The sequence below is a fragment of the Periplaneta americana genome, chromosome 17, assembly GCF_040183065.1.
Source record: "Periplaneta americana isolate PAMFEO1 chromosome 17, P.americana_PAMFEO1_priV1, whole genome shotgun sequence".
Classification (NCBI taxonomy): domain Eukaryota; kingdom Metazoa; phylum Arthropoda; class Insecta; order Blattodea; family Blattidae; genus Periplaneta; species Periplaneta americana.
Window position 1 is genome coordinate 88,307,485 of NC_091133.1, and position 12,204 is coordinate 88,319,688.

Below are 12,204 nucleotides of genomic sequence, written 5' to 3' on the forward strand. Positions count from 1 at the left end.
CAATTAAAAAATATATAAGAATGTTGGTAAAGATGGTAGTTGAGCAAACCTGCAGTCAGGTGAGAGACTGCTTCTGAATATTTTGAGACCATTTGAAGTCTACCATGTTCAAACCAAAAATCGAAACTCGTTTGTTTTTGTTTTATGGAGTCCTGAGTGTCGGGAAATACAGTGAGTCCCAACATATGTTCTTGGTGTTTCTGTTGGCTAACCAGTGGCAAGTCGATTCCCCTCTCCTTCACTATAGCTGCTACTTACATCCAAGAACTAATGGTGCTTTGCCAAATTAAAACTTACCAGTACTCACCCTCCTCACAGTAGTTGCTGGAAGTGTTGCCCATCTTGTGTTTTACGTAATTCACACCATCATAAGAAACTATCATTCACATGCATCATTTCCTCTGCAATAATAAAACGAATTTCTGTTCGAATCATTTCTTTAAGTTTCTCCACCATATGAGGATTTGTTGCATACACTTTTTATTTTGCAGTGTTGCCCACAAATAAAATTTCGCATGGTGTTAGATCTGTGGAACTAGTATACCGTAACACCCTGCTAATAATACTATGGCCAAATACACGAATGCTCTTATGTACGTAAGTTTTAATCTGATAAAGCGTCGTAAGTTTGCAGATGCAAGCAGTGGTGATAGTTGGGGGCCCTGCTACAGGTCAACTGGCAGAAGCACAGGAACTTTTGCTGGAACACACTGTATAATGTAGTCCTGGAGCTTAGAACAGAGATAAAAAATCGTAGAGATGTTCTTTAGAAAGAACTCAGTGATTTTAGATCAGAGAATCACGACTCCAGGCTTTACATTGCAAAATTTTATGCCAAAGGAAATCTGAATCCAGTACAGCACTTACTCACTGTTAGTATGGTCAAGACCATGGCAGGAGTTGGTGTGGTAGTTTATCATTAAGTTTTGAAAGAATGAGTACTAATATAGTGAATTTATTAAAAATTCCTTCTTTTCCAGAACTTACAAGAAAGTGGTGTTTGAGCCTAACAGTCATCTTAATGTTATCATTGGCCCAAATGGAACTGGAAAATCTACTTTGGTTTGTGCGATGGTTTTGGGTCTTGGTGGAAAACCAAAAGTCCTGGGACGTGCCACAAATGTATGTATTTGAGAGATGTTACAATAGTGTAAAATAAATGAAATAATACTTACTTACAAATGGCTTCTAAGGAACCCGGAGGTTCATTGCCGCCCTCACATAGGCCTGCCATCAGTCCCTATCCTGAGCAAGATTAATCCAGTTGCTGCAATCATATCCCACTTCCCTCAAATCTATTTTAATATTATCCTCCCATCTACGCCTTGGCCTCCCCAAAGGTCTTTCCCCTCAGATCTTCCAACTAACACTCTATATGCATTTCTAGATTCACTCATGTGCTACATGCCCTGCCCATTTCAAATTTCTGGATTTAATGTCCCTAATTATATTAGGTGAAGAATACAATGCGTGCAGTTCTGCATTGCGTAACTTTCTTCATTCTCCTGTAACCTAAAGTGGCAAACCTATATTTTGAAATTTCTACCTGATTATGTTGCTTAGTTTCTTAATCTTTTAATTTTAGAATATTGAATCTCCTAATATTTACTTGTTGCTCTACTCGCTTGGCTACTGATAGTGTGCGTGCGCGCGCGCGCCACTTCACTTTCGTGGCTACTGATAGTCTTTCTCTTAATTCTCCAATTACCAAATATGGTTAGAATCACAGTCTGGCCTTCTGAAGGGTCAAATGTCTATTATATTAATATGTCTTTGTTTATCTATCAAAATGAGATCTATTTGGTTATATGTCAACCCATCTGGAGAAATTAAAGTATATTTATGTATATCCTTATGTGGGAATGTTGTACTTTTCGTCTTCTTTCTCTTCTGTAGGGACATAAGCATTTATAACTATGATATCGCATCATCTTCCCTCAAGTACTAAATATGATAACCTGTTACTGATAAATTCGGCCTTTTTTACTGCTGATTTTATTCTTTTATGAATAAAGAATCCTGTTCCTAATTGGTGATTATTGTTTCCTTCCCCATAGTACAAGTAATCTCATATTGGCAATATGCCATTCCTATCTAGCCTAACCTCCTGTACTGCCACGAAGTCTATTCTATATCTAACTAGTTCTTTTGCTACTAATTTTACCTGTTTTGTTCAGTATAGACTTGTGACATTCCAAGTACCAAATCTCAGTCTTATTCTTATTCCTTTGCTGTGGTCGCACCAAAGAATCAGTCCCATTCCAAGGCTTATTTTGGACTTTCATAACAAGCTGTTTTTTACTGTGATGGATTGAAGCATGTAAATTTTGAAAAGGATCCACTAATAAGAGAGAAAATATGCCAATACTGCTTGCTTCTAGTTCTATGCACAACATTTGGTAACTATGCTGGTGAAATCGTCACTTCTGTCTGCTACAGTCGCCGTATTTGACTTATTTCCAGTATTTTAATTTCCATTGATAGGTTTTCTGAAATGAAGCATGTAAATTCCGAAATGCATGCACTAATAAGAAGACAGCAGTATTACAAAAATATTGAGACGATTACGCAAAGGAATGGCCATGTTTAATTGCTTCGTGTGTCAGTGAAAATCAAGTTTTTTGTAGTGTGCAGTCATGTAATTTTTCTGTAGCTCATGGTGGTTAAAATGACAGTACAGTAGAAGTCACATTTATCCAAAGAAGCATAAAACATATAGACAAATGAAATTTGAAAACAAGTGTATTTTGTCGGTCTTTGTTAATAATAATGAGCATGAATTTCTTAAGGATGCAGATGATGTAGATATTTCGCGTAGAAAAAATGTTTCATATTTATCTTGATTATGTTATTCTAATACAGTATACTCAAATTTGCTGAAGGAAGGTATATATGACAAACTTGAAGAGTATGCAAATTAACAATGTGATATTTTTCCAGAAAACATTGTAAATGGACCTAGAATAGATGTAAAATGGGACAAAATTACTGATCTTAAAAATGAAAGTAGTCAAGTAAAATACAAAACATTATGTAAAGTCGTATTTGCTATACTGAGTGTGCCTCATATGAACTCTCCTACTAAAAGAGTTTTCATTGCTGTAAGGAAGAATCAAACAGAATTCAGGCCTACGTTAAGCACATCAACACTGGAATCATTTCTTACTTACTTACTTACTTACTTACAAATGGCTTTTAAGGAACCCGAAGGTTCATTGCCGCCCTCACATAAGCCCGCCAGCGGTCCCTATCCTGTGCAAGATTAATCCAGTCTCTATCATCATATCCCACCTCCCTCAAATCCATTTTAATATTATCCTCCCATCTACGTCTCGGCCTCCCTAAAGGTCTTTTTCCCTCCGGTCTCCCAACTAACACTCTATATGCATTTCTGGATTCGCCCATACGTGCTACATGCCCTGCCCATCTCAAACGTCTGGATTTAATGTTCCTAATTATGTCAGGTGAAGAATACAATGCGTGCAGTTCTGTGTTGTGTAACTTTCTCCATTCTCCTGTAACTTCATCCCGCTTAGCCCCAAATATTTTCCTAAGCACCTTATTCTCAAACACCCTGAACCTATGTTCCTCTCTCAGAGTGAGAGTCCAAGTTTCACAACCATACAGAACAACCGGTAATATAACTGTTTTATAAATTCTAACTTTCAGATTTTTGGACAGCAGACTGGATGATAAGAGCTTCTCAACCGAATAATAACACGCATTTCCCATATTTATTCTGCGTTTGATTTCCTCCCGAGTGTCATTTATATTTGTTACTGTTGCTCCAAGATATTTGAATTTTTCCACCTCTTCGAAACTGGAATCATTTCTGATCCAGAAAATCAAGAAGTATGTTTCAGGTAGAAATCTGTAGAAAAGTGACATGTAACAAAGAATGTTTTATTGCAGAAAAACTGACGAGTAACTTTTTCGAATGTATGTGTTTTCTTTTACACTGTTACAGCTATTAATACTACATAATATCTTCCTTTGACTAAAATAGTTCCCATGGATTATCTGAAAAGAAAAAACAAAAGTTGTCCAAAACACTGTGCTCCGTTTAGTTTGGACAATGGGGATCTTCTGTACCTAGTACTGGACGCAAGAAATGATTTATTTTTAGTAAATATTTCTACAATTTTAAATGCATAAATGCATGCATATTGTCTCATTCTTTTTAGTGCATAAACTTCCACAGTCTACTTAACATCTCATCTCTATCCATGTGTTCGATGAAGATTTATTAAGTTCTTACATATTTAATGACAAGAATGCTTTTTATTTTGCAGATAAATTCATACATTCGGGCTAATTGTAAAATTGCAAAAGTAGAAATAGAGTTGAAGAATACAAGTGGACCGAATTATATTGTAACACGAATTCTAACAGATGATGGAAAATCATCATGGCAGTTAAATGGACAATCAGCAACCCAGAAGCAGGTAATGCGGAAGATTATCTTGTAGTGTAGCTATTCTTTTTTATATCTTTTTTTAAGTGAAAGGTTTAAGGTGCTTAGAAAATTTTATACTAAAATTTTGACAAAAATACACGTTTTTAGAACCTCAGTGAGACTGTCGGATTTTTTTTTTAATTTTTGTTTCTGTATGCTTTTCTTACTGCACATAAAGTAAGAAATTGCACTTTAAAATTATTTTCATTCATATTTTCATAATGCATTTAGTAGTTACTAGGTAAATTTATTTTGAGAAGTATGTTTAATATACAATATGTTGGCCTCGGTAGCACAGTCGGTATAGTGCTGGTCTTCTGTGCTCGAAGTTACAGGTTTGATCCCAGCCCAGGTCTGACATAATATTGGATCCTACAATTTACTTTGAAATTAGTAAGTATCCTCGAGAAGAAGACTGTCTACAGACCCTTTGTTCTATATTACAAAGAAAAATATGGACAATGATATCACTGTATTCGGATTGATGATTGGAGCTAGGGGAACGGTATCAAAATTTCTCTCTCAATTTTGAACTATCACAGGATTAAATAAATCCCATTTGGCTATTACAGCTGAAAAATGTTCAGATTCATCCTTAGAAACCATTTATATTTATAAAATAATTCAAATTTGTGTCTAATCATATTTATTATTACATTAATTATTATTGTTGGTTTTCATACCATAGATTCCTCGCATATTAGTGTAATTTTCATTGTAAATTTACTATATCTTTAATAACCATAATTGTTCAGTAACAGTTTTATATATCTATCTTCATAGTGTATCCAGGTATTTGCTGACAACACGTGTTCCACTATGTTTCACTATGAATTTCCTCTTCTTACAAATGATGGGTAAAAAGCACGATGCTGGTTGTATATTTCAGCAGCCACATTCCAAAGATGAGGTGTATTCAGTATGTATTGGAGAGAATTGTCCAAGGTTACAGGGATTGCAGATTTTAGATTAGTTGTATGGATGTTTGTGACAGGGCAGTTTAAGAGGCTATGTTCCAAATCTTCTTTGTTATTGTTGCACCAGCAACAACTACTAGAATCAACAAGATTAAAGATACTTCTGAGTGATAATATGAAGTTGGTATATTTCGTCTTTAATAGCAGGCCTATTTTGTCTTTAACAGTAGGGCTATAAATTAGGGAAGTTACAAATAAATCAGTAAATAAATAAATAATAGGAAAGGACACTGCTTTTTCACAAATTACTGTTGCAGAGAAATGAAAGTGTTTTCTTATGTAGAATTTACTTTCGAGCCCATGCTTCTTTTCCAAGGATTGCTTCCTGTTTAGTTTATTAATAAAAAATAAATGACTTTTGACATTCCAAATGTACTGAAATCTGTTTTGGCTTTCCAAATGTACTGAAATTTCACTTTCGATAAGGATGTAAGTTAGATTACTATTGTTTCTGGATTTGCTGCTATTATTTGTATATCTTTTTTAAAGTATGAAATTGAATATCTTTGTACAGGTTGATGAGCTTATAATGAAACTGAATATCCAGGTGGATAATCTCTGTCAGTTTCTGCCACAAGACAGGGTAGCAGATTTCTCTAAAATGAATTCACAACAGAGGCTGGAAAGCACAATGAAGTGTGTTGGTAAGTAATTTTTACTTTCTAATTATACCAGTTATGAAGGAGATAAGCTTCGATGCCATAAAAAAATCTGTTTTTGAGATTTTCGCGGATTGCACACTTTCAACATCTCTGATACCGAAAAAGAAATTTTAGTTATGTCCTATGTTTGTGTACAGCAATTTCCCTTAAACTAGTGATTCTCAAAGTGGGGGTCACGTCCCCAGGGGAGTTGGGTCGTGTGGAGAGCTGAGAGAGGTCGCAAAATTATTTACAAAATAAAACAAAAATCGCTTTATTAAGATACATTTAGTTTGTACCTATTTAGAAACATAAATGTAAGCAATGTTAAACATATAAACAAAGAATATTTCAGTACAGTAGTTATAAAGTAAAAAATAATTAATGCGATAAATTTGCCTGTTTTTCAGAAAGTAGCTTCTTAAATCTGGACAAAGTATTCGATCAAGCGATCAAATCTGAACTAAGTATTTGATATAATTTACAAGCTCAAGGATATTCTCTCTTTTGTTTTCATGGCAGTCATAGACGAGAAACTTATTTTGCATAAATACGAGATTGCAAAGTTATAAAAAAAATTTAAGAGCTTTTGCTAGCTCGGGATATTCTTTGATACGAAATTAGTCTACACTCTGTGGAAAAGATCCAGTTTCATTACTCCATCAATAGGTACACATTTCAATGAGTTTTTCCTTGTATTTTTTGGAACTTGAGCCATTTTAACGCAACTGTCTAAAAACGGATTCAGTATCCATCTGACTTATAATTGTTTTGAGTTTTTTCGGGGGAAAAACAAGTATTAAATTTCTTCCGGAAAGTATTTAAAAAATTGTTGTTTAAATGATAAGCCTATTTTGGTTGCTATCCACGGATTTTAAGTAAAATTATCGTTGTTTGCAGTTTTGCAGGATTTGTATTTTTCGAATGGGATCAAAAACCAGAACAGTAGTTGGGGGAAGGGGGTGATCGCAAACAGAAGTCTTGCTCAAAAGTGGGTTGCGCCGACAGAAAGTTTGGGAATCACTGCCATAAACTATTACTTGGATTTTGTTCATATTTAGTATCTACAAGTCAATTTGTTAGGAAATGATATACATGAAATACAATAATTTTTCTCGATTTCATTTGAATTCAAAAGCACACATTAGTACTCAAATTCAAGAATCGTCAGAAAATTTTTCTTTGTGAATTTTTTAATTAGGTATAATAAATTCAGAAATGAGACTGGTCAGTTAATATCGTCTGAGAACCGTTTTTCTAAGTGAAATTAATAATTGTAAGTACTGGTATATGATTATTTATACTTTTGGTTGCAAATTGATTTTACTACTGAACAGGTATAAGAGGGCAGCCTGTTTTAAGTTAACATTACTTACATTAAGACCTCACTCTCAGATAATGGAGAGATGCCTTCTAAATCTGTGTTAGGTTCATTCTCCAATTTTCAAGAGTTTCCCTCGTTTATAATTTTTCTTTGAAGGACTAGCTGTTGACTTTGCTGTGCTATTCAGTGCCACTCAGAAAAATCAACTTTCGACTCCACATGATCCTACTCCTCATGAATTCAGTTCTTCAACTGAAAGAAGATAGGTGTTAGGGATGGTACACTGCTGGTTTGGGAATATTAAAACACGATAAGCAGTGATGACGTCATTTATTCCTGATTGTGGTTAATAGTTTTGAGTTACAGAGTAAACAACTCATTAAACTGCAGTTAAGTATGGAAAGGTATCAGAGATCACTGCTTCTGCCCAACCAACTTGACATTTATTGAAGTAGAATCACATGTTGTGCAATTGCCTATAGCCCTACACTCTGAAGTAACACCTACCAGCAATGTACCAGTATTTTAAAACATCTCCATTTCCTGATATATCCCTTTCTGTAATAATATAATATACAGTAGCGTGCAAATTAATCCGAACACGACATATTTTTACATTTTCTGTCATTGTTGGCCTCACAGCTGCTCTTACCGCTTTAATTGACATCTGTAGTACGTGTAATTCCATTGTTGAAGGTCTGTCATTATTTTTTTTATAATATGTGACATTTTGCCTGTCTTTTTGTACTTATAAGCATTTCAGTTGTGTTGAAGACTTAATACTGCAATCCTGTGTACATTCTGTCGTCTTCACAAATGGATACAACTCCACGAAAACGGTCTAAAATTATAACTTAGCAGAGCATTCTTCTATGACACAGAGGCAAATTGCTGCAGAATGTCACATCGGTTTGGCTACTGTTAATTCGATCATAAAACGGTACAGGGAGACTGGATCCATCACACCCCAGAAAAAAGGAAACTGTGGCCAGAAAAGGAAGACTTCACCTGCAGATGATCGTTTAATTGTCAGGAAAAGTAAATTAAATCCTAGACTAACTGCTGTCGACTTAACCCGCGAGTTAATGGCTACCACTGGGGCGAATATTCATGTCACAACAGTGCGGCGTAGGCTTTTGGAAGCTGGACGAAGGGCTCGTAAGCCTATTAAGGGAATGAACAGGTGAAATATTCAAATTATGCATTTGTGATGCTAATGGACTGAAATTTTTACCACAGAGTGCTGATATGTATTTAAAACATCCCTATAAATTTCATCAATGTATCTTAATTAGTTTTGAAGAAATTAATTATTTACCAATTAATACTAATTAATATTTAAAAAATGCTGCATGATGAATGCTTAACATTATGAATTTAAAAAAAATATAGAACAGTTCCTCTAACAATAATAAAACATCTATCACATGATTTTTAGTTAGCACTTCTTAGTTACTGAGAAAAAAATTCAAAACTGGGTGAGTGCCAATTTAAAGAAAAAAATTAATTTCATGCATCTTAATCAATTTATATCTTGGCAAATAATAAATATTTTAAAAATCCATGTGACAGTCTTTTTCCTTTAGGTAATGTGGGCTTGTGGTAAAAATTTCATCACTATTGGTTAAGAAATGCATCATATGGAGCAATTTGAACATGTTAAAATGTAATAAAATTTAAAAGGGAGAAAATCAAGTTTTAAAGTACAACACTATGTTTGAGTACTTACACATTATGGAAATTGCTTAAAACCCTCCTGCCTGATATGTTGACCCCTCCTGCTGCTTTTTCCTACTTTCAGTGACACTTTTTGACAAACGTAGCTTCTTCCTGCTTGTTTTGAAGTTCTCACTGGTTGAAGTAGCCGCTTGCTGCAGTCGACGCTTGTCTCTCCTATTGCCAATTTTGTATGCTGCAGGAGATAATTTCACTGTTGACACTAAATCTCTCATGGAAATGTTTGCTGTACAACCCATGTTAAATTCAGTCACAGCAGAAGTAACAGCCACTTCAAGTTTTTTTTTTGATACAAAAATTTCTTTTGGGCACTTCCGCCATATCACACTATGAACACTTTCATTCACATTTTGAGTTTTTCCTGCAGTGCACTTGCTAAGAAGTTCATCACTAGCTAGTCTACAGTACACTGGCATGATTTTAGCCACAACATCAGGTCGCAACACTGTCTTCATGGTTTTCAAGTCATGCTTCGGAACAGCTTCTTGCATCGCAATGGCCCGGTTGAAGAAGCACCATGACTTTTCACCACTAGGGCATCTTGAATGCAGGGGCTTGTCATCCATGGACATTGCATGGTCAAGTGTTGCATAGATGGCTTTCTTCATCTTGTTTACATCGGGGATATTATCAATAATGGCCTTTCTGTAGTAATTTTGCAGTCGAGGTATCATTTCTGCAGTCAGACTTCCCTTTTTTTTGCCTCCGATTGAGGAATCTGTCCCTCTCCATTCCCTAACAATATTCTGTAGACCTTTACCTACTCTCTTAGCAACGTGGTTCACACATTCTTCTTTTCTAATGTCAATGCCTTCACCATAAACTTGAAGCTGCTGAAGGTGATGGTGTGTTTTTGCATCCCCGTCAGACAATAAGGTTGTGTACCTCATATTACACAACCTAATGGACCGGGTCCAGAGAATTTCTGCAGCTTTCATCTCCATGGCATTTGAAGATCCATCAAAATTTTTCTCACAAACACCAGCATCTTTGTGACTTTGATACCACTGTTTATATTCGTCACTTGCGACATCCATTTTTTTTTCTGTCTTTTCACAAGTACTGCAATATTTTGACATTATTTCAAAATCTAACACTAGCCCTGTTAAAATATCTATGACTAAACCTAAACCATACTTTGATGTATGTCCACGCTTCATCCATGTGCCATCGTATGACACACCAATATTTATAACATCACTATCACTAATAGAACTGTCCACTTCCATGTGAGCTCGTCTAACTGCAGAGTGAGCATTTCTCAACACATGTTGTCTAACAAGTTTGTTTTCTTCCGTCAGTTTTATCAGGTGAGAGTTGAAGGATGGTGAGCTCAAACCTGCCATACCCATAGCCATACAATGTTGTTCCATAGCAGAGTGTCCTTTTCCCATGGTAACAAAGGCGTTGACCATTCTCCTATTTACATCGAAGGGAGGTCGAGTTGACTCAGTGTTACCTACCTTAGGGCTTGTATACATTTCATTCAACACTGTGTTGCAATTATAACACTTCACTATCACTTTAAATGCAAAGCCTGATGGTTCAGTAAGCTCAGCTTTTGCACTATCCATTCCACATTCACCACATTTTACTCCTTTATACAGTTCACTCCACAAACTTACATGCACTAATGTGTAGTCTTCACTACACTGGGGGGCACTTATATTTGAATTCTCCTGCAAGTTGCCATATTTTATCAACTTTATCTCACTAGCACTTTGTTTATTATTTGTTTCTTTTGACACTTGATCTTCATTATCACCAACTAGGCCTAACACATTTTCTTGTTGCACACATTCCACAATAGTTTTGGCATTCTTCCACCTTATATTTGCTAAATTTTTAGCCCTATTAGCATATTTTGATCGTTTCTTGCCCTTATTATGAATGTCACTTAGTCTATTCATGTTTAGAAAACTAAAACTATGCCTAAAATGCTAAATGTTGAGTTATACACGTGGTCTTGAATGTTATTGTGACGATTCCTAACCTAATGCACTTATACTAACTTATTCACACTAATATATACAACTAATTGAATACAAAATTAGTGTAAAACTTTAATAACATCCTAAATAACACGAAATCAGCAAAACAAGTATGAATATTCACGTACAAACGCACAAACTCGAGAAGAAACGGTCCACAAACAATATTTTGCCGTTCAGTTTCAAAACGAAGTATTTGCAGGGCTGACAGGCAAGCTGATAGTATATTCAGGAGTGACAACAAACTTAATTTCACTAGATACACACCAGAAAAAAAACTAGCCCGCTTTATTCAAATTACAAAGCTCAACATAAACTTTAGAGCTGACAGCTCGTTTAAAAGGCAACGAAGCACGTGCAAGCAGACATTTAAACGTCATGTGACACGGTTTAAAGGGCTCCCAAATAAAAAATGAGGCCATATTATGAAAGTAGAAGGTTTAAATAAAATTATGAACATAAAAACAAAAATTTGTATTTTTTTCCATTTTTCCACATTTTTCACTTGTTCGTTCCCTTAAGAAGCAACTGCTAACCCCTGTTATGTGCAAAAAACGCTTAATGTGGGCAAAATTACATCAACACTGGACAGTGAATGACTGGAAGAATGTACTTTTTTCCGATGAGTCTCATTTCGAGGTCCATGGCCACCGTGTTTCTTACGTACGGAAAGGATCCGAAAAAGTAACAGCAGCTCATCTCCAACAAGCACCCAAATACCCCCCTAAAGTAATTGTTTTGGGGTTGTTTTACACATGAAGGGCCTGGAGCATTAATACCTATCATGGGAATGATGAATTCTGACAAATATATTCACTTATTGGAAACCAGAATCGTACCCCAGCTGCAAAAATCATTTCCGGATGGCAGAGGTGTGTTCCAACAAGACCTGGCACCATGCCATACATCTCGAAAAACTACAGAATTTTTCAACAAGAAGAATATTCAGGTACTCCCCTGGCCAGGCAACTCACCCGACATCAACCCCATTGAGAACTTGTGGTCAATTTGCAAAAGAAGAATGCAAAAAATGGATTGTTCTACAAAGGAGAAGATGATTTCTGCCCTCATTGGTGTA

At 35.5% G+C, this 12,204-nt stretch overlaps 1 protein-coding gene across 1 annotated transcript in view; it reads left to right on the plus strand.

Annotated features, from left to right (window-relative positions):
- The window catches only part of SMC5 (structural maintenance of chromosomes 5), a 55,375-nt gene that overhangs the window by 5,616 nt on the left and 37,555 nt on the right, over nt 1-12,204 (plus strand). The window contains exons 3-5 of the mRNA XM_069815996.1: nt 981-1,122; nt 4,293-4,445; nt 5,948-6,077. Of these exons, the coding sequence (XP_069672097.1) occupies nt 981-1,122; nt 4,293-4,445; nt 5,948-6,077 (425 nt within the window). The remainder of the gene's footprint in view (nt 1-980; nt 1,123-4,292; nt 4,446-5,947; nt 6,078-12,204) is intronic.